Raw genomic sequence first — 27,630 nt, 5'->3', positions numbered from 1 at the left:
GCTCCATTCTCTCAGCATATGACAGTCCCGCCATCCCCGGAATTGGACAATAAGGACAATTTACACATACACCAAGCCATTTTAACTACAAACCTGCACGTCTTTGGGGTGTGGGAGGAAACCGAAGATCTCAGTGAAAACCCACGTGATCGCGGGGAGAACGTACAAACTCTGTAGGGACAGCACCCGTAGTCATAGGTTTCGAAATCCAGTGGCGACCAGAAAGACGCAATGACCCTTTGGGCGATTGATGAGACTACTCACGACCGTACAGGCAACACCCTGGCGACATGTCACATGGTGAAGCCTGCATGGCCGTGAATAGTCGCCCAAAATAGTGGTACCTTGTTCTGGTCGCCGCTGGATTTTCAACATGTTGAATATTTTCGGCGACCCTCAACGACCCATGACGGGTGCCGAAACCTTGTCGCCGAAAAGGTCGCGTAAGTGGGACAGGCTCATAAGGCAGCAAATCTACTGCTGCGCCACCGTGCTTCCTGGCACTTAAACTCAATGGCCCGACTGATAATGGCAAGCATACCATATTTTTACCATTCCATCTGTTTCAGAAAACTATGGACCCAAGCTTCTTGTGCACATCCACTTTGTTATGTTAAGGGTCTTGCCATTAATTGTATACTTTCCACTGACATTATCCTGTTATGTATCTTACTCAAAAAAAACATGCAAAACATTGATTAGTTCAAGCCTCAGCATGATTTGCATTTTTTTTAACTCCCAGCCATAAGACATGATGCCTTTTAAATTGCTGATACTATATGTCAGAGACATCAAAGTGAGCTGGAATTGGTGCACAAAGAATCAAAACAAGTATACGTATTAAACCAGATCTAGTATAAGTTAATCCGTCTTCATTTATTTGACCACATTTACCTCAGATACCTCAATATATGGAAAACAAGCTTCATATTCTGACAGAAAGTGGAGAAAAATAATAAAATGTATTAAACTAATCAGACCTATGATCCTGTTTTTGGCATCTGTTAGATCTTACACGACCTTCAACTCCGAAGTCCATTTGTTCACCTTTGTTCCATAGAGCTTGATAATCTTAGCCAATAAAAGTCTTTTCGTTTCTGACTTCAACATTTCATATATAAGCCTCCAGATTCCCAATGTCCTTTTTTATTAAATTAGATTTACAATCTTTACCCTTAAAAGGTCTCGCCTCGCCAAAGGAAATGGTTTTCTTATATCTACCACTTTTACATTTTAAGTATATTTCAATCACTTTAATATTTTAAGTATCTCACCCCAAATGCCTCTCAATCATCTAAACCCAAGGGTTTACAAGTTTATACAACCTTTAGGTTCCATCATTTTATGAACATGTGTTATAGCCTTTCCAAAGTCAATATATATTTCCAACGTTGTAGTACTTAAAACATAACACCGTACTCCATATGTGGACTGCCAAGGCTCTGTACTACCAAAGTATTATTCCCTCACATGTGATTCCGATCATCTTGAAATAAAGCCAAATATTGCTCAGGTTTTTGTATGTGTATACGCCAGCTTTTGGCGAATTGTGAACGAGGACATTTTAATTCCCTTGCTTTTCCGCAGCTCTTAGAGAGGTTTTCACTATAATATTCTAATTTTCTTCCATAGCCCTAGGCTGGAAGTTCAGTTTACCATAACTCAGTCAATTTGCGTTCCTTTATGACATCCAGGAGACTCCGTTTTATGTGTCTCTTGAATTTTAATGTTATTTGTAAATTTGGACTCGGAACCCTTTACTCTTTGATCCAAATCATTAGGATATACAATAAAAATGCCAGGCACAGATACATATTTCTGAGGGAACTACAATTGGATCACATTCAACCCAACAAAATACCATTTGACAAAATAACCTCCGGTTCATTTTCTCATCCATTCTGTGCGATCAAGTCCAGAACAAGGGGTCACAGTTTAAGGATAAGGAGGAAATCTTTTAGGACCGAGATGACAAAGACATTTTTCACACAGAGAGCGGTGAATCTGTGGAATTCTCTGCCACAGACGGTAGTCGAGGCCAGTTCATTGGCTATATTTAAGAGGGAGTTAGATGTGGCCCTTGTGGCTAAAGGGATCAGGGGGTATGGAGAGAAGGCAGGTACAGGATACTGAGTTGGATGATCAGCCATGATCATATTGAATGGCGGTGCAGGCTCGAAGGGCCGAATGGCCTACTCCTGCACCTAATTTCTATGTTTCTATCAAGTGCCTTCTGAAAATCCAGACCTAGCAATTTTCCTATTGGAAGTGCTGGTGACCTCTTGGTAACATTAAAATAGATTAGACAGATGAATTACTTCAGTAACCAGATGAGTCAGATAATCATTTCACAAAGCCCAACTATTCCAATTTTAAACAAAGACACTGTTCATCTTGGTAAAAATCATGAAAAAAAAAACAATATCAGCTTCTGATCATTTTCACACTAACTGTTGTTAAAACGTTGAGCGGCAATTTAGCTGGGATATTTAAATGATTTATATTATGGGAAAGTGAGTATGATAAATACAAGGAAAGCATTATGACTTTTTGAGTGAGGATTCCTTGCATACGAACCGATTCTATGGCCCAAAGAATCATTCATTAAAAAGTAAATTATGTGTCTGTGTTACTCCACGGAGCAGGTGGCAGAACGGCTGCCGCAACGCACCAGAGACGTGGGTTTGATCCTGACCTCGTGAGGTGTCCATGTGGAGTTTGCATAGTCTCTTGTGTCCATGAGGATTTCCACCAGGTGCTCCGGTTTCCTCCTACATCCCAAAGACGTGCAGATTTGAAGTTTAATTGGACTCTGTAGTGTAAGGGTTGGACAAGAAACTGGGATAACATAGCACAAGTGTGAATAACTTATCAATGGTCAGCCTAGACGTGTTGAGCACAAAGGGCCTGTTTCAATCCTGTATTTCTTAGGAGAGTCCATTTGTGATAGACTGGGAAGAATCTAGTCACACGGACTAGGGAGGATCATGTCCATAATACCAAATGTTGGAGGAACTCAGCAGATCAGGCAGCATCTGCGGAGGGAAATGGATAGACTATGTTTTGGGTCAGGATTGATGAAGTAGATGGGATAACTCATAGAAAGTGGATATTCCTTTTCCTAAGCAGGTTTGCTCTTCGTCAAGATCAAGACAAGTCAAGAGAGTTTATTGTCATGTGTCCCTGATAGGACAATGAAATTCTTGCTTTGCTTCAGCACAACAGAACATAGTAGGCATTGACTACAAAACAGATCAGTGTGTCCATATACCATAATATAAATATATACACACATGAATAAATAAACTGATGAAGTGCAAATAACAGATAATGGGCTATTAATGTTCAGAGCTTTGTCCAAGCCAGGTTTAATAGCCTGATGGCTGTGGGGAAGTAGCTATTCCTGAACCTGGTCGTTGCAGTCTTCAGGCTCCTGTACCTTCTACCTGAAGGTAGCAGGGAGATGAGTGTGTGGCCAGGATGATGTGGGTCCTCGATGATACTGCCGGCCTTTTTGAGGCAGAGGCTGAATTGAACTGTAAAAGTTCAAAGCATGGAAGAAACAATTTGGTTTTGTGTGTCTGGTCTTTTTGGAGGTTCAATCCAAAATGCATGTCTTCCACTATTAATCTCATTGTTGCACTCTTAAAATTCCAGCATTCCATCTTCCTTAATTTAAATTATTTAGCAACTTTTCTATTAGAATGTGTCGGTACAACTAGCATTAATTATTCAGAGACAAGCATTTGACAATCCATTCAGCTTTGACATAAAGATATTCCCCCTGAACCTTACCTTAACTACTAAACTGAAAAACAAATATGAATGAGAGGAATTTAGCTTTCAGGGATTTTACTTCCGTAGCATGCCTTTGGTCAAGCTCTGAATTTAGTTGGTCCCAACGTTATAAATGTCTATAATATTAAGAAAACTTACCTTACCATATAATAGTTGTGTCCCTGTTGTAAGATCTTGTTTTCTTAAATATGCCTTTCCCTCCACAATGAAGTAACAATAGATCAACATTCAGTGTGTTTGACTCTTTATAGGCAATAGACAATAGGTGGAGGAGTAGGCCATTTGGCCCTTCGAGCCAGCACCGCCATTCAATGTGATCATGGCTGATCATCCCCAATCAGTACCCCGTTCCTGCTTTCTCCCCATACCCCCTGACTCCACTATTTTTATGAGCCCTATCTATCTCTCTCTTGAAAGCATCCAGAGAACCTGCCTCCATCACACTCTGAGGCAGAGAATTCCACACTCAGAAAAAGTGTTTCCTCGTCTACATTCTAAATGGCTTACTCCTTATTCTTAAACTGTGGCCCCTGGTTCTGGACTCCCCCAACATCGGGAACGTGTTTCCTGCCTCCAGTGTGTCCAAGCCTTCAACAATATTATATGTTTCAAAGAGATCCCCTCTCATCCTTCTAAACTCCAGCGTGTACAAGCCCATTCTCTTAGCATATGACAGTCCCGCCATCCCGGGAATTAACCTTGTAAACCTACGCTGCACTCCCTCAATAGCAAAAATGTCCTTCCTCAAATTAGGGGACCAAAACTGCACACAATACTCCAGATATTATTCAAGTACACTGCAATTTCAAGAACTGAACTCCCTTTTCAATGCCTTCTTTTGTTAAATATTTTACCACATTTGAAGCCCCAAATCTAATGAAAACTCATTCTGCTTGTTTTTATTTTTGCTTTACCCTGCAAAAAGAAGCACTGAGTCTGAACGTTATATTGTCGAGTTGAAGAAGTCCAGGCTGTTCTTCCTGATTTCTGGCTACGCCTCCCTCAACCACAAATCATCAAAAGCCAGATAACTGGCCATATATTTTGCTTCTGATTGTGGGATATTGTTTGTAGGATCGCCAGTCACTGCACCAATTGAATATTTTTAAGCTGTAGCGTTCTTATCATTGAGAGATTTAAAAAGTATTATATGATTGCAATCTCTAGGTTTGCTTTTTATTGAGATGGCTTAGGATATAAAAAAATAAACTCACTTAAGCTCGAAAATACCATTGATTGGCAGTGGTTTAAAGACATTTTTGTTTAGGAGATGCAGTAAAGTGACTCCTCTCCTGGATGGTCAAAGTTGGCACATGCGTAGAATCAGCCACGTGCTTCATACTTAAATGCACTTGTATAGACATTGTCAATTCTTGCACGTCATTAATGTCCAATAATCTGGATGATATATTGAACAGTAGCCAGTAACACTCAGTCTTAATTAAAGAACAAAAATTGGTAAGAGTAAGGGTGCAAAGAATTAATGCCTGTTTTCAACATCAGTTTTGAAACCATTATGAGAAAAAAACATGAAACAGCTGGAAGTCTTCTAAATTCGGCTCAAGTCAAATTAGAGTTTTGCAACACTAATATCCCTTCATAAGTGTGAAAGTCCATAGGCCACAAGTGATTTAAGGTCCTCTGCTGGATGGGAAAAACACCTAACCACATTGCATAGTGACCTAGTGTGTGATTTTAATTTATTCCCGGTACATTATTCAAAGCAGATTTATGGCACTACATTATACACACCATCTAGTGACAATCCTTGTTTCAACATGTTGGAATCATTACCAGGACCTGGGAGTAAAATAGGATCTTTATTGAAATCTTTGGCTTAATAATCAACTCAGGCTAAACACATGCCCAATTAAACAACAGAATTCTGACATACCAATGCACTTCGCACTCTATTTAAGGAAATTCTGATCCAATAAATAAGTTGGAAAACCTAATTTAACTCAGTCAGATTCACCACCATCGCATTTCATCTACAGACAACACAGTTTATATTTTCTAAGAAACCAGGAGGTAGAATTTGATTTCAGCCATTTGTGGCAAACATGTGCTTCTGTAAATCAGATCAACCAACTTCAAGCACAATCTGCTAACCCATGGGAACAGGCTGGATTTTTACCTACTATGCAGAGTTCAAGAGTGCACCAACATAGCACCTTCACCCATTAAGTATATTGTTTTCATCAAGCTACAATTAGATGCAGTGGTTCAAATATCTACATTTGATGGCTTGTCCATTATCGATACTCATTTGCTGGATAGCAGACTAAAAGCAATTTTAAGGTACTTTTGAAAGAAAAAATCTAATACATTGTAAATACAGAATTTAAGGGCCTGACGTGGAAATCCAAAATAAGACACGGACAAGGTGATATTTTCATTAATTTATATATTTCTGCCTTATAGTTAACATATGTATTTTCTTTTGTGTCACCCTTAATTTTTCTCAGTAAGTAATGATATTTGTTATATTCAGAAATGAGTAAATTTTCAGACAGCTTTTCAAAATAAATACCATAAAATAATAGAGCTTCACGTAATAAATACTCTTTACAACAAAAGAAGTTTTGAGAATTTTAAAAACGCTCAAGATTCCTCAAAACTTTTTTTTTTTTTTACATAAAATATATACACAAAGAGAGAGGCCAGGATTTGGCAAGACTGAAGCATAGAGAGCTCAACAGGGCAAAGTTGACCAGATAAAAACCAGAATATCATCGTATTATTTTAAAAGGCAACCCAACATTTAATTATAGATGTCACAATAAAAAATAACCAGTATACATATCAAGAGCTTATCTGCATTTTGCCAATTAATCTGATATCTATTTACTAAAGATAATTGTGTTCATTTGCATGAAATTCAGCAATAAATCAATTCCCACACTCAATGCCCAATCTGGTTGAAATTTTAAATCAGCAGAAACTAACCCTTTAAAATAAGGAGTATATATAATGTGCTGATCTCTCTTCAGAATTGAAATGTATTTGTTGTTTAGACTGGAACGATATTGGAATGGTGATTATTGTGTTTCTTTTTCAGCTCTCATTTCCTTACACATAAAGACATGTTGAGATCCTATCCCATGGTTACACTATAAAATTTGAAGGCACATTAAATCAGTGCATTCCACAATGGAGAACACGGAGACAGGAGACCGCAGATGCTGGAATCTTGAACAGAAAAAAAAAAAAAAAAACAGCGTGCTGGAGGATCTCAGGAAGTCAGGCAGCGTCTATGGAGGGAATGGACAGGCAACGTTTGCAGTCTGGACCTCGTTTCAGTGATTGGAGTGGGGTGGAAGAAAGCTGGACAAGAGAGGTGGGCATGAGACAAACCCAAGCAACTGATAGGTGGTAATTAGCAGTGGGGTGGAGAGTGTGACAGGTTGTGTCATATAAGAGAAGGAGATGTAAAATGAAATGTAAAGCTGAAGGGACAGATATGGGTGGAAGGGGATGAGAGGGGGGGCGGAAGGGAAATAGAGATGATTGCATGCTTAGGGAAGGTCGTCATGATGCACATTTGTAAAGTTCCCCAAGTACTGACGGGCAAATTTCCAATGTTGTCTAAATGTGGCAAAACACAAATCCAAGAGTACACCCAACAATTTATTTGCCTCCATTAACATACGACAAAAGGCTGGGATTAAATCACTTCTCACAATTGTTTTCCTGCTATAAATTGCAAACAGGGACATATATGGCTTTGATTATTTCACAAGTAGTTTTGCATATATTAGAAATGTTAAGACAGCAAATTTTGACAAATAGTAAGAAAATGTCAGTTAACATGTTATTTCACGAATAAAATTTCAGCGAAATTGGTCCTTTGAATGGAGATGAATTGGTTCTTTGAATGGAGATAGCTGGATGCAACCAGCTTGGTGCAATCCAGCACATTTTGATTGTAACACCAGCGATTTTTCCCAATTGGCTTTTTTTGAATCAGGAATTGTATTGTGACATCCATATATTAAACGGGACAAGGTCCTCTTGCAATCGGGTTGATTAATTCAAAAATGCTAATGGTTTTAACGATGGGAGTTTATTTTGCAACACATGAAAAAAAAATTGTGATCAATTAAATTAGTTAAGGGGGGGGGCATTTGTAGCCAAGAAAACAATGGTATGTACCCCTGATGTGCCTGTTCACCTATAGGTTTTAGCAACATTCACAATCTTAGGCCATGTTGGTAAATAGCAGCCATCTTTCTAGTGTAGAATGGGTTGTTAGAATGGTTGCTATGTTTTAGTTGATATCCAGTCCAGGGTTGAAGCAGGTAAACATACAAGCATGAATTCAAAATGATTAAAATAAAATGTTAAAGAGCTCTGCTGCCTCAGATCAAGAGGGCTTATCCTCCCGTTGAGTGGAACAGCTTTTAAGTTTACAATACACTGTATTGGAGTTCTTGCAACGGCACCCAGGCCTGTTTAAACGATCGTAGCACCCCTGGCAAAGTTTGATGCAGCCTTTGGCTGGAAGGTAGCAGAGTAAACAGGGCAGAAACAAGGACATTAAACCCATGAACAAGAACCTGGAGCAGCAGTGCGAATGGGTGCAAGAGCAGGGATTATCTGCACAAGAGTCCTCATCATCGTTGGAGCAGTGGTAGAAGATTCCCTTGACCAAGCACATGCACGTACCGTACTCCACCGCACTCTCCACCGAGCACAGGCATTGCTTGTTACAAGCCAAACATGAAGGCAGGGTCTTTGGAGCCGTGCATTCTCTGCACTTGCATTTCCCACATTGCTCACAGATAAACCTATGTTTTGCCAAATCCTCTTTCCCCAAGCACTTCAACTCATCCGTTGCACTGGCAGACGATTTAGGTTGTAATCTGATTGTCCGCTCTGGTCTGTGGTGGTTGGATGTTAATCGGGTGGGTGGAGATCGCCCCAAAAGGCCTTGCTCAGATGAGGCGCTACTGTTACTGCCTGAACTAGCTGCACTACCCGTGCTGGTTGACCTGCTCAAGACAGGCATCCTGGTGGACGAATGGTGACCACCACGCGTGTGGTGAGAGGACCGGTGATCATAGTTATTATTCACGTTGATCGGTATCACTTCGTGAGTCCTCTCGTGCTTGTCATGCCTCTGTGTGGTTCGGCTGCTACTGATTGTACCAGCTTTCTTAGCAGTGGCCGGGCCTTCTGTGTACTCGTTGCTTGTCCTGATAACTTTAATCTGATCGAGGGATAAAATGGCAGTGTGCTGCAGTTCCCGTTCATAGTCGAGTCTCTGTCTGCTGTCAAGAGAGGGTTGCTGGATCACAACCATTGAACCACCACCGCCATGTGGAATATGGGCCTCCATCTGTGGTGATCGCTTCTTCCAGCATTCACTGTGGACTTGGCATGCATCTGAATGTCTGCTGGAACAAGAAGAGAAAGTATATTAGGGTGACGGATGTCATTTAAATGATCACAAGGATCCCAGCCCAGTGTAAACACATACACTCATTAAACACTTTAAGAAGGAACGGCAGATGCTGGAAAATCAAAGGTACACAAAAAAAGCTGGAGAAACTCAGCGGGTGCAGCAGCATCTATGGAGCGAAGGGTTTCAGAAGAAGGGTTTCAGCCCGAAACGTCGCCCATTTCCTTCGCTCCATAGATGCTGCTGCACCCGCTGAGTTTCTCCAGCTTTTTTGTCTACCTTCCACTTGTTAAACAGTACTGGTTGTGGCCACAGAGGCCACTATAAAGAATACTTGTAGATGCATGGGGACAGTAAAATTATTTTCACATTGGGCCTCATCTTGCTTAACAACCAACAGTGGTTTGAACTCCATGTGTTGCCATGGAAAGGTTTCATTATCTCTTAGTGATGTTGTTTGATTTTTCAGAAAGAGGCAGGTTTCAGGCTTCCCCAGTCGAATTTTGCACCCACTGCCTGAGCCTTAATGTTCCTTAAGGCAAAGTATGTTAGCAGTGGAAATTGAGAGGGTGCAGGAATTATTCTTTTTCGTGGAATATATATTGTAGTCGGGAATTGAGAACTTTGCACAGGTGTCACACGAAGTAGTGGTTTAAAATTCACTTGTCCCACTTGGATGTCTTTTGCGCGCCATTTATGCGACCTGCTAGCGTGTCGGTAGCGTGTGGGTAGCGTGTGGATAGCACGGGACGGGCGCACGGAGTGGCGTGGAGGAGCGTGGACTTCATCCTGCACAAAATCTTCGCGCGCCAACGGCCTGTCACGGAACTGACGGCCAAAGTGGGACAGGCCCAAGACCCTGGCGTGACGCAACGTCTCACCGCCAACAGCAGCAGAAGCCGGCAAACGATCGCCGAACTCGGCCTGGGGGCTCACGGCCGTTGCGGTCCGGATCCGCCCCCACTTCTACTCCCAGAGCGGAGCCAAGAAAATTGAAGATAGACACAAAATGCAGGAGTCACTCAGCGGGACCGGCAGCATCTCTGGAGAGAAGCAATGGGTGACGTTTCGGGTCAAGACCCTTCTTTTCAGACTGAAGAAGAGTCTCAACACGAAACGTCACCCATTGCTTCTCTCCAGAGATGCTGCCGGTCCCGCTGAGTTACTCCAGCTTTGTGTCCATCTTCAAATGACGTCACGCGCTCCAGACGGCTGTGCGGGCGCATGATGACTCGTGCGACTCTCACGGGACCGTCGCGCCACCGTCACTACCGGCCTGTCGCGTAAATGACGGCCCAAGTGGGACAGGCCCTTTAGACTTCGGAGATACAGCATGGAAACAGGTTCTTTGGCCCACTGAGTTCGCACTGACCAGCAATCACCCCGTACAATAGCAATATCCTACACACTACAGACAATTTACAAAAGCCAATTAACCTACAAACCTGCATCTTTGGAGGGTGGGAGGAAACAGGAGCTCAAGGAGAAAACGTGCAAACTCCGTACAGACAGCACCCACAGTCAGCACTGAACCTGGCGCTGTTAGGCAGCAGCCCTATCGCTGCATCAGCTTAAATACTTTGATGGGGGTAGGAGAAGGGGGGAGGGGGGGGGGGAGGAGATGAGCAAACTGTGCGGGTTTAGAAGCACCATTTCACACAGCAGCAGAGGCTTTGCACTGATGAGACGGGTGATGACATGTACAGAATCTGGTATCACCCCGGTTCAAAACGAGCAAAGGCCCAGTTTATACAGAGAGCAGCAGAAGGGTGAAAGCACAATGAATAAAATGACAAATGAAGACAAGGTTTTGAAGTCGATATTCTGTAGGTGGTGAGTGGCGATTCTGAGGAGCAAAATGTAATATTGTCTGGGTGGTGGATTCCTTTATATCCATGTTTCCCACTTTCCATGAATAAATAAATGGAAATTTCCGTGCGATAATTTTCAAAATAAATAACATGCCCCACAACTTGAAGAAAAATACTGTGAAAGGTCCCAATGTTAACCAGGTCCATAAATGCGCGAGCATCACATGTTGTATGTGGTACATGGTGGGCTCAGGTCACATGCACCTCCAGGCTTGATATTTTGGCAAGGAAAGCATTCAACACTTCACTATCTGATGTTTTTAAAAAGGCGAACATGTTCTTTAAGTGCTGCTATTAGGATGACATTCTTTCTGCTGTATTAACGATAACTTTTCCATTGTCTATAAAGTAGCAAGAGCAGCAATACTGCATGTAACAGATAACTTTTATCCTCCCTGCCAGCCTTCAACTCTGGTTGTGTGGAACCATGAGCCCTCTCAGAACAACCCACATTTTCATCATGAACTCGGGAGAGTTCCCCAACCAGGCCGCCACTGCCCAGGCAATAATGACTAGTATCCAAAAACGTTATCGGTCAAAGCTGATTTACGACACACGCCATGATATAGATCATTAAACTCAAGATTGAAAAAGTCTGTGGCAACTGAACAAACATTCAATCTGAAATAAAATTGAAACATTTCAACAACCGAGGAGACAACATGGGCAGTGCAGTGGTGCAGCGGTAGAGTTGCTGCCTCACAGCGCTACTGATATTTAACTGGGGGAGGGGGGAAGTTCCACACATTTTTGACTGGTGGACAAAAGTGCTGGAGAAACTCAGTGGGTGCAGCAGCATCTATGGAGCGAAGGAAATAGGCAACGTTTCGGGCCGAAACCCTTCTTCAGACCGTTGGACAGCATTCATGAAAATGTAAGATGTCAAGGTAGGTATGTTACAAAACCTACCTGAATCGTGGCTGAGCATCTGCCCTACCCCGTGTGCGCGATTTTGGCACTGTTTAGAGGGGGCGGGTTTAAAACGCGATTTTTACTAGGCTGTTCCAATCGAAAATGTTCAGCCTAGTAAATCATTAACGGAAAATCGCTGAAAGACCCCGTCGCAAAAGGTATTATTAGTTTTTATGGCCTTGTATAATAGTTATAGTAGTTTAAAAATCACTCTCTCAACACGCAACCTCTCGCAGCCCCAGGGTTTTATAAAGCAAACAATTAAAGGTATGTACCTTATTTTTACATTAAATGGGGCTTGTAAATAACCCTGTTAATAAAGTTTTCTATAGCGAGTAGTTCATTTTGGGCTCTTTATATCCCGCAGTATTTTTCTGGGCACTTGAGGCACAAATCCAGCGCAATGTGAACGTTCTAAACCAGCGCGTTCACAGGAACCCACTAGAAAGCCGATTTAAATTGACTTTAATTTACTGCAATTGAACACTAAATTCCTTCCATTTGGCCTATAAATTGATGTAAATGAGATTTAAAAATCATGTTTTATCGTGAATTATTTGTGAATATTATTTGGACACTTGGGCTATTTAAAAATGTTAGTCATTTATTAAGAAATGGATAGATGTTTAGTAATTGAAGTTTGAAATTAGCTACAATTGGGTAACTAACTAATTATATGCTTTAATTTCAGGTCTACCAAGTAAGATTATTTTATATTTGTTTCAGAATGCTTCAATCTATGATAACTGAAAATTTCATTCAGTTATCTTAATTTTTAAGAAGGTTATGGGCTTTTGACTGTCCACGATCACAGCTTTTTTTGTTATGTCCATAGAAAATCAATAGGGAACAAGATGCTAATTTCCGAGTATGAAAATGGCCATAACTTATTTATTACTTGAGATATGAAAGTGAATTAGGTGTCAAATTAAACTTATTGTTATGCTTTATCTGATGGGATAAATTGCAGACTTGATTTTTTAAATCTCAAAATTTTGTAACATTACTAGTCAAGGGGCAAGAGGCACATGGAAATTGAAGCTAATCTATTCGCTCTTACCCCTGAAGCAGGCACAATAAGAAGTTGTATGGTGACTGAGGATGAAGCCTTGTGCCCAGTCTGATACAGAAAGACAAGCCATGAAACATTACGTAGTGCTCAATGTCCTGGGTGTTAAAAGGTGATGACTAGTTCACAATACTCAACATTAGAGAATATTGCAGGGAAAAGCATTTTCAGAAAAGCCATGTCAAACAGAAATTGGTGCTGAAATACACTCCACCTTGTTGCTTCCCCACTTCACACCCGGTTGCTGCTCCATGTCTCCCAACACCCACTTCAGTCCACGAGGTTCCATATCCATTGTTTTGCCCCCAAGCAATTGGCGATCACGCTATCCCTGAATGGTGATACTCCAACCACCAGTCGACATCTCTGAGGATATGACATGGACATCACACGCTGCAGCACTCGTGAGTAAGGCAAGGCAGCGCCTTTACCACCTCAGGAAATTGAGGAAATTCAGAGTGTCTCTGAAGAGTTCCTAAGGGATTGGACAGGCTAGATGCAGGAAGATTGCTCCCAATGTTGGGGAAGTCCAGAACAAGGGGTCACAGCTTAAGGATAAGGGGGAAATCCTTTAAAACCGAGATGAGAAGAACTTTTTTCACACAGAGAGTGGTGAATCTCTGGAACTCTCTGCCGCAGAGGGTAGTCGAGGCCAGTTCATTGGCTATATTTAAGAGGGAGTTAGATGTGGCCCTTGTGGCTAAGGGGATCAGAGGGTATGGAGAGAAGGCAGGTACGGGATACTGAGTTGGATGATCAGCCATGATCATATTGAATGGCGGTGCAGGCTCGAAGGGCCGAATGGCCTACTCCTGCACCTATTTTCTATGTTTCTATGATCCTCCAGTGCTTCTACTCAGCGGCGGTGGAAAGCATCTTCTCCGGAAATATTACAATCTGGTTTGGGAATTGCTCTGCCCAGGACAAGAAGGCTCTGCAGAGAGTAGTGCGTTCGGCCAAACGCACTATGGGAACTTCACTCGCTCCCCCTCCCTGCAGGAACTATACATCAGGAGGTGCAAATCCAGAGCCAATAAGATCATGGGAGACCCCTTCCACCCCTGCAACGGACTGTTCCAGCTGCTACGGTCAGGCAAACGCCTCCGTTGCCATGCTGTGAGAACGGAGAGGTTGAGAAGGAGTTTCTTCCCAGAGGCCATTCGGACTGTAAACTCCTATCAAGATTCAAGATAGATTTATTCATCACATGTGCCAGATGACACAGTGAAATGAATTTCCATACAGCCATACAATAAAAATCACCAGGACACAACACACTATAGGGTTTGACATAAAACATCCCCACACAGCAGAATCAAAGTTCCCCAATGTGTGGGAAGGCACCAAAGTCAGTCTCTTCCTCCACTGTTCCCCGTGGTCAGGGCCTCCCCAAGCCCTCCGCAGTTGCCGCTACGGGCAGCCCGATGCTCAGGACTGATCGCCGGGGTGTTGTAAGTCCGACGTCGGGGCTGCGGGACGTCCTTCAGCGGCGTGGACACAGAGTCGGCCCCCTCCTACCGGAGTCTGCGGCTCACAAAGTCCGCAGGCCGCGCCGGGTGGAGCCTGCTGCTGGAGACCCTCTGCAATGCGCCCCAGGACTCCACGATGTTGTTCAGTGCCGCCCGCGTTGGAAGCTCTCCGCACCAGAGCTCCACGGTGTTGGAGCAACGGCCCAACGCTCCGGAGCTCCAAACGGCGACCCAGGTAGGCATCGCCCGCTCCGCGGTGACTCCAGCGCTGCGCCGCCACTGTAGCAGCCCTGGTCCGGTTCCCGGTCCCCGGCAGGAAAGGCCGCTCCGATCCAGCTGGTAGGCCGCGAGGTGGGGGGCGAGGACGCGACTCGGAGAAATAGTCGCGTCCCCGCCAGGAAGAGACTGAGAAACGGTTTCCCCCTTACCCTGCCCCCCTCCCCCACATAGAAAAGTTAAAGTTTCCCCCCAAAACAGACTTTAGACTAACTGAAAATAATAAAAAAAGATAGAAATGACAGACAGGCTGTAGGTAGAGGCTGCTGCCAGTGCAGCGCCCCTAGAGATAGCTCACCAGGGACTAACTTTACTGTACTATGCTACTGTTTTTTTTCTAATTGCTGGGAGTTTTTTTTCCCCTTTTTCCTTCCGCCCACAATATTTAATATGTAAAACAACATGCGATTCTGTTCCATTCTGTTTGTAGTTTGTTTGGTTGTTTGATTTTTTGCACAAAGTCCGCGAGCATTGCCACTTTTCATTTCACTGCACATCTCATAGAAACATAGAAATTAGGTGCAGGAGTAGGCCATTCGGCCCTTCGAGCCTGCACCGCCATTCAATGTGATCATGGCTGATCATCCAACTCAGTATCCCGTACCTGCCTTCTCTCCATACCCTCTGATCCCCTTAGCCACAAGGGCCACATCTAACTCCCTCTTAAATATAGCCAATGAACTGGCCTCGACTACCCTCTGTGGCAGAGAATTCCAGGGATTCACCACTCTCTGTGTGAAAAAAGTTCTTCTCATCTCGGTTTTAAAGGATTTCCGCATTATCCTTAAGCTGTGACCCCTTATCCTGGACTTCCCCAACATCGGGAGCAATCTTCCTGCATCTAGCCTGTCCAACCCCTTAAGAATTTTGTAATGTGTATGTGACGAATAAACTTGACTTGACTCATTGTTACTTATAACATTCCCTCTGTCTCATTAAACATGCCCCCATCAACGCCCCCAAGTATAGCTTTCACTGGGACTCTTCTCGAGCTAACAGCGAGGAGTTTGTAAGGAAAAGCCAGCGTAGTGAGTTGGATCTTTCATTATCTTTGGATAGCAGACATGTTGTAGCCATGTTGCAACTCCCAATATACACAAATTAATAATACAGCTTCCGAGGCCACATTGCAGCACAGAACCACAAAACCTTTCAATATTTTATTGATGAAATTATATCTATTTTCCACAAATTCTGCATAATCTCATGATAAAAGCACAATATTGCCAAGACAAAAACCATCATTTCATATTCTATCTTCCAATCTTTTCTACTTCTCAAGTGAGAGAAGAGTTTCAGACGGAGATATTTAACATGATACCGACTGGACAAAAAGCAGTTGGTGTTGGTTGAGTAATTAAGAACTACGACAAAGAAAGAACGTGCTACACAAAAGGACCAACAGTGGAATATGAGGAATACCTTTTTTTTTTTTTTACACACAAGTGGTTAGTTAAAGTTTGGAATGTACTGCCTGGCCTAGTAGTGGAAGCAGATACTGCAGTGTTTAAAATGTGCCAGATAACTGTCTGAAAGGGAAGATTGTGTCGGCTATAGGGAGAGGGCAGGGAGGTGAAACTATCTGGATTGGCAGAAGAAGTTTAATGCGGATAAATGTGAGGTTATCCACTTCTGGTAGCAAAAATAGGAAGGCAGATTACTATCTAAATGGCGTCAAGTTGGGAAAAGGGGAAGTACAACGGGGTCTGGGGGTCCTTGTACATCAGTCTACGAAAGTAAGCATGCAGGTATAGCAGGCCGTGAAGAAAGCAAATGGCATGTTGGCCTTTATAACAAGAGGAATCGAATATAGGAGCAAAGAGGTCCTTCTGCAGTTGTACAGAGCCCTAGGGAGACCACACCTGGAGTATTGTGTGCAATTTTGGTCCCCTAATTTGAGAAAGGACATTCTTGCTATTGAGGGAGTGCAGCGTAGGTTTACAAGGTTAATTCCTGGGATGGCAGGACTGTCATATGCTGAGAGAACGGAGCAGCTGGGCTTGTACACTCTGGAGTTTAGAAGGATGAGAGGAAATCTCATTGAAACTTATAACATTGTTAAGGGCTTCGACACGCTAGAGGCAGGAAACATGTTCCCGATGTTGGGGGAGTCCAGAACCAGGGGCCACAGTTTAAGAATAAGGAGTAAGCCATTTAAAATGGAGACGAGTTGTGAGTCTGCGGAATTCCCTGCCTCAGAGGGCGGTGGAGGCAGGTTAGCTGGATGCTTTCAAGAGAGAGCTAGATAGGGCTCTTAAAAATAGCAGTCAAGGGAATATGGGAGAAGGCAGGAACGGGGTATTCTGGATGATCCTGGATGATCAGCCATGATCACATTGAATGGCAGTGCTGGCTCAATGGGCCAAATGGCCTACTCCTGCACCTATTGTCTATAATATCTCAGGTGTTCCAAGTTAAATTACTAATCAACAGTCAATAAAGACATCTTACAAAATCTAAAATGACACTGTCAAACACAAGCTCCATAGATCATTTTCCAAGCTTCTGCAATATAATAGATAAGTAAATTTGGAAGCGAAAATACAGTCAACAGGTGTTGGGAGATCGAAGGGAAGGGGAAAGTATACAGCTAATGGCAATATCCTTAACGCCATTAATGTCCAGAAGAATCTTAGGGTCCAAGTCCATAGCTCCATAAAAGTGGCAATACAAATCGATAAGTGATCACAAAAATGTAAGGTATGCAGTCAGTGCAAGAGTCAGGAAATCATGATCTAGCTCTATAAGACTCTGGTGAGGCCACATTTGAAGTATTGTATGCAGTTCTGGTCACCCCCATTACAGGGAGGGTGTGGAGTTTTGGAGAGGGCGGAGAAGAGGTTTACCAGAATGTTGCCTGCATTAGATAGAGGGTATTACTTACAAAAAGAGGCGGGACAAACTTGGATAATACCTCTGGCCTCACCTGCCTAATAGTTTCCCTGACCTCAGGTGATTGAGTTTGCTCACAATTATAGGACCTTAAGAGGAATGAAAGAAAAGGAAGGGGGCAAAGGGACCAGGAAGGACCATTAGTCAAAGATCAATCACTTCAACCGAAAGGTCTGAATGACAATAAAGGAATCTAATCTAATCTAATAGTTTTCTCTGGAACATTAGAGATTGAGGGGAGACCTGTTAGAAGTATATTAAAATTATGAGGCATAGTTAGGAAAGTCAGTCCGAACCTTTTCCCCATGAGGGAAATGTCAAAGACTAGAGGGTATAACTTAAAGCTTAAAGAGAGGAGCAAACGGTGTTATTTTTTACTCAGAGGATGGTGGGTGCTTGGAACACACTGGCAGGGGTGGTGGTGAGGCAGATACAATAGTGGCATTTAAGAGCCTTTTAGATAGGCACATGGATATGCAGACACTGGAGTGATATGGATCTTGAGCAGGCAGATCTTGGCATTGTGTTCATCACATAGATAGTGGTGCAAAGGGCATGTCCCTGTGTTGTGCTGTTCTATATTCTATCCTCTATGGGTGCATGGATTAAAGCAGAAACACAACCAGACAGTTGCAATACCGTACACAATGCCTCGTCACAGTTCAAGTCCTGCTGAAAACATATTAGTTTCCCTGACCTCACCTGCCTCAGGTGATTTGAGTTTGCTCACAATTATAGGATCTTAAGAGGAATGAGAGAAAGGGAAGGGGGCAAAAGGACCAGGAAGGACCATTAGTCAAAGATCAATCACTTCAAGCCATTACATGCCATTGAATAATATTCACCAGGAATCATCAGGAACAATAATGTTGTCCATAGGCCAACATTCCACACGCGGAGCAAAAAAATGTGCCTGGAAACGGAAGTCATGTATTTCCTTCAGTTGAGAGGGAGGTGATTTTTTTTTTTTAAAGGATGTGGATGTGTTTGTTGACATGGAAATACTCAGAAATGTATCAGAACTATATAATGGCACAAAACAATACAACACAACTGTGTTATTGGTTCATGTTACGATGCAAAAACACATCTTATGGTTCCGAGAAGATCCAGGCAGTTTTAAAGTGGAAAGAAATAATGACTTATCCTGACAATGGTCCAAGTCATGTGTACTTAAAAAAAAATATAAGTAAAGTATTTTAAATTATAGTTAGTTAGCATTTATTCAATGTTAAGTGTTGGAAGTCATGTTAAATTAAGTCAGTGATTGTTACGGTACGGTTTCTAATGCACAACATCGACGGGAGGGGAATGTTCCAAAAACATAACACTCGTGCCACAAATTTCTGTAAGTACTCCGGCTAACATATTTCATGGAGTCTCCTCCTGTCCTCCTCCAAAGTGCAACTCTGCTCTGCTCTACACTACCATGCTCTCTCCAAATAATATCCTTCCTGAAGCCGTCTGATAGAACATCCAAACCCAACTATGCTAAATGCATAATCATTGCAATAAAGTAGCTCTGGAACATAGTTCAACGTTATAACTACATAACAACGTCTCCAGATAGTCTCTCCCACTCCTCATAAACCATGAAATAAAATTGATTATTATTTTCAAAAATTTAATTCTGGTTCGCTGCATGTATCACCCTGTGAATGTTGTAGACAGGAATGGGTTAAAACAACGGCCTTGTGCAGAGTTGCCAGGATTGCCTTAACACCCAGCATTAAGCTTCCACACTGAAAGATTATACTGATAATGATTCACTGGATCCAGAAGTACTATAGAGGATGGAATGAAGCAACTTGGGCCAATGGTGTCCACAGTACAGTTTTAATTTGGGAGCTTCGACCAAGACATTCACTAGTCTTACTTTGTGCAACAGCCATTCTTGGCTTGTAACACTATGAATAATAGGGGTAATGTTAATAAACTTAGTAAAGCTCTTTGTTGTACACAATAGTTTGAAAAATCGCTGTCAAATAATTCATTCGTAAAAGTTAGATTATAAGCATTTTCTCACCCACTTCTCATCAAAATCAAAGATTTTATTTTGCAGGTTTACAGGGGAGTGAGGGGAAAGAGGGAAGAGAGAGTGGGGGGGGGAGAGGGGAGGGGAAAGAGAGAGGGGGGGAACGAGAGAGTGGGGAGAAAAGAGTGGGGGAAAGAGAAAGCATGGGGGGGTGAGATAAAGGGGGGGGGTGACATAAAGTGGGGGGGGGGTTGAGATAAAGTGGGGGGGGGGGGGGGGGTGTGAGAGATGGTGGGGGGGAGAGAGAGCGAGAGGGAAGAGAGAGCGAGGGGGAAGAGAGAGAGAGAGTAGGGAGGGCAAGAGAAGAGAGAGGGTGAGTGGGCTGAGAGAGTAAGGGAGTGAGTGAAACAGTGAAAGTGAGAGTGAAAGAGTGAGAGTGAGACATGAAAGAAAAGTATTACAAAGATAAAATGCATGAGAGTATCGATGGAGTTTCAACTGTATTTGGGATCCCAGGAGAGTAGAGAACGACTGCTACAATAGATTTTGACATTTCTAAAACGAGACTTTTAAATTTCATTAAACATGCCAAAATCACATGTTGTCGTTTCCATGATTATGCAGCTATTAATGTAATCACAAATCCCGCAATTGTTGAGGTGTGGGGGGCTCAGCCAGTGTTTCTCAAAACGACATCAAAATGTTTGACACTATCTGGATGAATGAATGGGGTAACAATGGCTAATGTTGCGGTCAGGTGCAAGTTGTGTGTGATTCTTTCATTAGAATGCTTCCTGTGGCTTCACTGTAACACCGCGGCATTCTGACATCCGAGGCAAACTTAATTACCATGGCATTTAGTTTGAATAAACTAATGTAAAACAAATAATCCATGGTGACAGGCAATGGGAAACAAATGCATTTTTTTTTCTGTAGGTGCAATGGGAATGAGTAATGATAGGGCCATAACTCAATGCTTACTGTTGTGGATAGACACTTCCCATCCCGTTTCATCGCTGCTTATTAATGTTAGTGCTTGATAGATCTTCACACTAAAGTGATTCCACTGCAAATGCTTTTACCCAACTCACAATATTCTCAATTTCCTCTTGACGAGTTTGCAAGCTGTATTTGTTGAATAAAATAGTTTGGGCTCATCAGTATGTAGGAAAGAGTCGGGTACGATAGACACTGTGAAGAACAACTGCCGACTAAATATCAGCTCCTCGTCTGAAGAAGACCAATTCTCCAATTTTTGTCAATGACTTACAATGTTGATTTAAATGACTTACAATGTTGATTTTTTTTTTTTGTCGAGCTGGAAAAAAATTGGCTCCCAGGAGAGACATTAGACGCTGGACATTGTTAGACGGGTCTACCAGCAATCAGTACAAAACCTTCCTGACTTTTTGCAAGTTGCCGGACACAAGTCGCCGAGCACTTGTGATTTGCAAAACAAATGATCTGATCGATCCTTGGCGTTGCGTTTGATTAAAAATTCAATAAACCCAGCGGAGCGTGTATGTTTCAACTCTCCCCGCTGGACGTGTTTGCAAAGAGAGCGACAAACATACAGAGAACTCGTTTAGGAAATGAAAAGCCCGGGTTCGGGTTTCATGATCTTGAACGTGCGCCCAGAAAATTTTTCCAATGCTGACCCCGGGCTGCACCCCAGCAAAAACTCTCTGCCCGCGTACAATTCAGACTAATCTTCCCTTGCAGTGGAAAGACCCCCGCCATCGGTCCCAACACACACACACACATACAAATCCTGACCTTGGCACTTGACATTGCTGCCTGACCTGCGCTGCCCATGTCAGCAATGAGTTGCAGAACAGCCCAGATTTGTGTTTTGTGAATCTCCAATCTCTGAAGGCGCCCCCGGGGCCAGGGGATTCTTGTACACAACAAAAATGATACAACAGCCACTTTTTTCTCTGATACAAAAGTGCTTTTTTCCAACAACAACATCAACAAAAATCAAGCCACGTTTTAGGATTACAACCCCCCCCCCCCCCCAGACTGACCAGAGAAGGGGGATGCGGGTGGCTGCCGGGCCGGGCTGGGCCGAGCTGGGTCCCGCTGATCCCACCCGGCAGCAGCAGCGATCCAGCCCGGGCCAACGCACCGCACAGAGCCGCAAACACAGCGCAGGCAACCTTCGCTCGGCAGCTGCAGGGAACGGGAGGGGGCGAAGGAAACGCCTCCTTGTCCTGCAACAACTCTGCACCGTTCACCAAACTCGAAGAAGTCGAGACCCTCGGCTCGCAAAGAAGTATCTTGACAATGTTGTAAAACAAATAGCAACAGCCTGTATCAGAATGTCCCATGCATGCAACAGCCAGACACACAACCCCCCCGCCCGATCACCTTGTTGCAAACAGCAGCCGCTGTGCCGACACTCAGCAAGACACGTCTCCCTCGATTCCTCCCGCCTTGTTGGTGGGTCCGGGTGATTAGTTTCATTTAAAAAAAAATCACTCGGGAAAGGAAAAGCACACAGCGGAAGCCTAAAGCCCAATGTCTGTGAGTACAATCAGCAGCGCCCTCTCCTAGTGCGGTTAAACCCTTGCTTAATCGATCGTTTACCGAGTGCAGGAAATTGGTGGTGAAGAGGGAGGGAGGGGAAGGGGGGGAGAGAGGAAGGAAGAGAGAGAGAGAGAGAGAGAGAGACGGGGGAGGGGGAGAAATTATGAATGAACCCGGCAGAGCAACAGCAGGCCAGCGCTCAGAGAACACCACACGAGGGCGGACTTTCCAAGTGACAACACTGGGGTCATTAAAACAACATTGGCATTTTCACAAATGGAAGTGGTTTCATTCCGAAGAACATATGTCGCCGGCAAGATTTTTTTTTTAAGTTTGCTTTGTGCTTTCATTGAGGAAAATAGTTTAACATCATATTTGCTCAGTCAATGGATATTCGAAGTTCTTGCAAAATCATTGAAAGAATAAATAGTTCAATTATTTAATCTCGAGGAATCTTACCTATTTCCATACATCCACCAAATGCAAATCCATGTTATTATATGCGATATATATAGTCTTATTCCAGAAGATGGGTCCAGTAGTCTTAAGTCTTGTGTTTTGTTTTAAATGATCGATAGTCACCGCGTTAAGACATCGGGACGAAACAAGAGAAGAGTTGACTCAGTAAGTACAACGTGCGAGGTCAGGGATACACCAGTGCTCCTGCCTGCCCGTGGAAGTGGGGCTCCCGGGTGTAGCTCCCGTCTCCTTCACGCTGGGACCATCCACCAGTATTGTCCAAAAACAGCCTGTGTGTATTTGTCCTCACCGGCGCTCTCCACCAAAGATACTAGAGGAGCTAGGATCTGTGCTCTCCACACGGCATCGCGCCGCAGCTTGTCAGCGGGCTGCTCCCCATTTCCCTGCGAGATCCTCTGTCTCTGTCTCTCCCTCCACGGGACGGGGCGAGCGTTGTGCACGGCTTGGCCTGTTTAGCTGCTTTCCCAGGGCGAAGCTGTCAGCGGCGCGCTATGTTTGGCTGCATAGGGTTGCCTGTGTGTGTGTGTGTGTGTGTGTGTGTGTGTGTATCGCGAGTCTCTTGGTTGGCGCGGAAGGCTGCGCTTGGGGCTGGTTTTTGCAGACTGTGTTTGGGACGGCTGTGCAGGGTTTGCAGTGCTGCTCCGGGGGGGACGGGACGTGTTGAGCGCTGTGCTGTTGCTGTTGCTGTTCTCTGCTGTATGGTGCGCTGCTCTGTGTCCCGCAGCTCCCGGGATTGTTGTTGTGGCTCCGCCGCCGAACAGCCGAACAGCCGAACAGACGCGCAACACATTCCCCTCGCTCCCATTGGCCGCCCCTTGGCATTCCACACACGCCCATTGGCTGCCCGCCCGCATTCCACCCTCGCCCATTGGTCCCCCGCGTCCCCGCGAGCGGATACAAAGAGGATGCTACATATCCGGCCGACGCTGATTGGTGGCGCCGGGGCGCGCCGCGCTCCCATTGGAGGTACGCGCTGTTTGCGGGGAGCGGATTGGTGGAGCGGGGAATGTGTCGGAAGGAACTGCAAATGCTGGTTTAAACGCAAAAATGCTGGAGTAACTCAGCGGGACAGGCAGCAGCAGCAGCAGCAGCATCTCTGCAGAGAAGGAATCGCCCGCTGCCTGTCCCGCTGAGTTACACAGAAGTTACATAGAAACATAGAGTTACTCCAGTATTCTGTGTCTATCTTCGGTGGAGTGGGGGATATGCTGGGGGAAGCCAGTCTGGGAGGATTACACCCTCTCCTTGGAAGGGAGGAAGCGGCGCATCCGGCCACTACAGCTCGACAAGGCTGTATTCTTCATCCATTGTGTAGGAAGGAACTACAGATGACGGTTTTCACCCGAAAATAGACACACACACAAAAGCTGGAGTAACTCAGCGGGACGGGCAGAATCTCCGGAGAGAAGGAATGGGTGACGTTTCGGGTCGACACCCTTCTTCAGTCGGGGGAAAGGGGAACGAGAGATATTGACGGTGATGTAGAGAGATATAGAGCAAACTCTCTGCCTCAGAGGGCGGTGGAGGCCGGTTCTCTGGATGCTTTCAAGAGAGAGCTAGATAGGGCTCTTAAAAATAGCGGAGTCAGGGGATATGGGGAGAAAGCAGGAACGGGGTACTGATTGGGGGTGATCAGCCACGATCACATTGAATAGCGGTGCTGGCTCGAAGGGCCAAATGGCCTGTTCCTGCACCTATTGAGAAAAAAGATATATTAAAAAACTAATTAAAGATATGCAGAAAAGTAACGATGAAGGAAACGGCCCATTGTTTGCTGTGGGCTAGGTTTAAACGAGTTATACAGGCAATGTTCATATCCCTTCATTTTCACCTCCCCCACAGCCAACAATGGACCATTGTGGGCTCCTTGGCCATCGGTGCCGGTTCTAATTTGTCCCGTACCTTTTCATACCTCTAGTTTCCCTCTCTCCTGACTCTCAGTCTGAAGAAGAGTCTCGATCCGAAACGTTACCAGGGATGCTGTCTGACCCGCTAAATTACTCCAGCATTTTGTGTCCCCATCATCCAAATCCATTGGTCTGCTTTCACTCGGATGTCAATCTGACAGCTCAAAATTGCCAACATTAACCCAATACACTTTAAACCATTTATTTAAACTTCCCTTGGCAAGTTTGCTCAGTTTAATTTAATTGCAGTATAAGCAAAACGAAGACAACTTTGGAAAGTTAAAATATAGAAACAGCGAACTGCGTTTAATAGACAATAGGTGCAGGAGCAGGCCATTCGGCCCTTCGAGCCAGCACCGCCATTCACTGTGATCATGGCTGATCATCCCCAATCAGTACCCCAGTTCCTGCCTTCTCCCCATATCCCCTGACTCCGCTATTTTTAAGAGCTCTATCTAACTCTCTGTAAAGGCATCCAGAGAATTGGCGATCCACTACCTTCTGAGGCACAAGGACACAATACACAAAGCACACAAAGTGCTAGAGTAACTCAGCGGGTCAGTGGCATCTCCAGATAATATGGATAGGTGACATAGAAACATAGAAACATAGAAATTAGGTGCAGGAGTAGGCCATTCGGCCCTTCGAGCCTACACCGCCATTCAATATGATCATGGCTGATCATCCAACTCAGTATCCCGTACCTGCCTTCTCTCCATACCCCCTGATCCCCTTAGCCACAAGGGCCACATCTAACTCCCTCTTAAATATAGCCAATGAACTGGCCTCAACTACCCTCTGTGGCAGAGAGTTCCAGAGATTCACCACTCTCTGTGTGAAAAAAGTTCTTCTCATCTCGGTTTTAAAGGATTTCCCCTTTATCCTTAAGCTGTGACCCCTTGTCCTGGACTTCCCCAACATCGGGAACAATCTTCCTGCAGCATCTCGGGACGAAATGAAACGAAACCAGGTTCTCGACCCGAAACGTCACCTATCCATGTTCTCCATAGATGCCGCCTGACCCGCTGTTACTCCAGCACTTGTGAAGGAATGAACTACAGGTGCTGGTTTACACCGAAGATAGATAGAAAAAAAGGAATAGGTGGCATTTCGGGTTGAGACCCTTCTTCAGACTTCAAACTATTATTTTTCTCCAAAGTGCTGCCTGACCCGCTGAGTTACTCCAGCATTTTGTGTTGTTATTGGGAAGTTAGCTATATATTTCCCACATTTTAATATGTTGCATCCTCTTTTAATTACGTTTACAATTAGTTCTCATTTAAAACATTTCTGGTGTCGACGTGCACTAAGTCCCTCAGCTCACACGCGTAACTTTCATATGCTACCATGAGAAAAAATATATTCCAACTGTTCAATGAGGAAAGCCATCAGAGTCTTTGGTTCAATGCCTAGGGCCGTCAGTGGTTTTATTATTCATTTGTGAAATAAACCGCAGACCGGAATCCAGCGCGATTCTGCCTCTTTCACATCCTGCTGGTTTACATTATAAAAAGCTTTCAGATGAGAAAAACGAATGTGGTTTATTCAAAGAAGGCCAGAGAAAACATTCATTTAAAAAAATCGTCTAAACCTCGCATCCCAGGGTCATAAGCATAAACTTTACAACTTCTGAACTTCGTATGTCCCCCACCCCCAACCACCAATCTACACTTACCAAATTTGCGCTCATTGGAATGAATAGTCAGTGATCCAGGTGATAAGGACCTGGCTGCTTTCAGCAGTCTCCAGACTTCTGCTGGGTGATGCCTTTATCCTGAGATTGCACCGGGGGAAAACCCGACATCCTAAACCACTCTTTTGTTGTTGTTCCAGTCATCTGAATGCACCTAAACAACCGTCTCCTGTCACTGAACACATGCGGAGAATGTTAATGTCAATCCATGTAGCCTTCTGTACTGGGGCGGGGAGCCGACAGCGAGTGTCTCCACGTCTAATTTATGTGTAATGTTAAATAATTCCTAGTTGCACTTATTTCTCGAATTGCAACTGCAACGTGGCATACATAAGCTGTTTTATAGACAGGAGATAGACAGTTAAGAGGGAACGCGCCCACGCAAAATTATGTTTGATAATAATATATTTAATAGTCTGGTAGGACATACTAGCCCTCCACATTGAATACAGTAGATGTACATTATTAAAAGCAGACACTTCCTTTGTTGTTACTCTGCCCGTGGAGTGTTTCTTTGAGGCGATCCGTGGCTCTTTGGCTGGTTTCATTTGTGCAGGAAATCGCTCATTCATTAACCCTCTGGCTTCCCTTTCATCTGTAGTCTGACTGATCATTAAGCCGCTCTTTCACACCGGAACGGCTGAAGACCAGTTTAAAGAAATTAAGGGATTTATCTGTTAGCCCATCATCTCTCCCAAACCAGTTATCACGGATTTCATCAGGCGAGAAGATGTCAGGGCCCGAGGGGAAGGAACTCACCAAATAGGGCTTCAAAGGTTATAAAACACAACGCCAAGTTCTACATGAACTGCGGATCGGATTTAAAGAGACACCCTTGCTGCTCTAATGAAACGATAGGCTCCGACTTATCTACTCTCCAGCTAAATCAGACACGCAAAATAAATCCACGTTCTGTGTAAAAGAGTCTGCAGTCATAATCAGATTTAACTGAATACATTTCTGAAGAAGGGTCTCGACCCGAAACGTCACCCATTCCTTCTATCCCGAGATGCTGCCTGTCCCGCTGAGATATTCCAGCATGTTGTGTCCAGAGATCTTGTGTTTATCTTCGGTGTTAAAACCGGCATCTGCATGCAGTTCCTTCCTACAAATTTCGGTCGGAGTTGACCTCACGATTCATCCCGTCCACCTCCCTTCCATCGAGGGGATCTATCGCAGTCGCTGCCTCAAAAAGGCTGGCAGCATGATCAAGGACCCACACCATCCTGGCCACACACTCATCTCCCCGCTACCTTCAGGTAGAAGGTACAGGAGCCTGAAGACTGCAACGACCAGGTTCAGGAATAGCTACTTCCCCACAGCCATCAGGCTATTAAACTTGGCTCGGACAGAAC

The 27,630-nt window shown here is 44.1% G+C and overlaps 1 protein-coding gene across 6 annotated transcripts; it reads right to left on the bottom strand.

Annotated features, from left to right (window-relative positions):
- Positions 1–6,190: 6,190 nt before the first annotated feature.
- Positions 6,191–26,403, bottom strand: spry1 (sprouty homolog 1, antagonist of FGF signaling (Drosophila)). 6 transcript variants are annotated; one of them, XM_055647427.1, is made up of 2 exons: positions 26,258–26,403; positions 6,191–9,197 (listed from the first exon to the last, which is right to left on the bottom strand). In XM_055647427.1, the coding sequence occupies exon 2, from the start codon at positions 9,137–9,139 to the stop codon at positions 8,165–8,167; it is 975 nt and encodes a 324-aa protein (XP_055503402.1). In that variant the 5' UTR covers positions 9,140–9,197; positions 26,258–26,403; the 3' UTR covers positions 6,191–8,164. The 6 variants fall into 6 exon arrangements, with proteins under 6 accessions (XP_055503402.1, XP_055503408.1, XP_055503370.1 ...); XM_055647433.1 differs by having other exon boundaries at positions 6,191–9,194; positions 26,258–26,278; XM_055647395.1 differs by lacking the exon at positions 26,258–26,403 and adding an exon at positions 22,655–23,464.
- Between the last annotated feature and the right edge of the window lie 1,227 nt (positions 26,404–27,630).

The sequence above is a fragment of the Leucoraja erinacea genome, chromosome 1, assembly GCF_028641065.1.
Source record: "Leucoraja erinacea ecotype New England chromosome 1, Leri_hhj_1, whole genome shotgun sequence".
In the NCBI taxonomy this organism is placed as follows: Eukaryota; Metazoa; Chordata; class Chondrichthyes; order Rajiformes; family Rajidae; genus Leucoraja; species Leucoraja erinaceus.
Note: the sequence above shows the minus strand (reverse complement) of the source record. Positions and strands in the feature narration are given on the sequence as shown.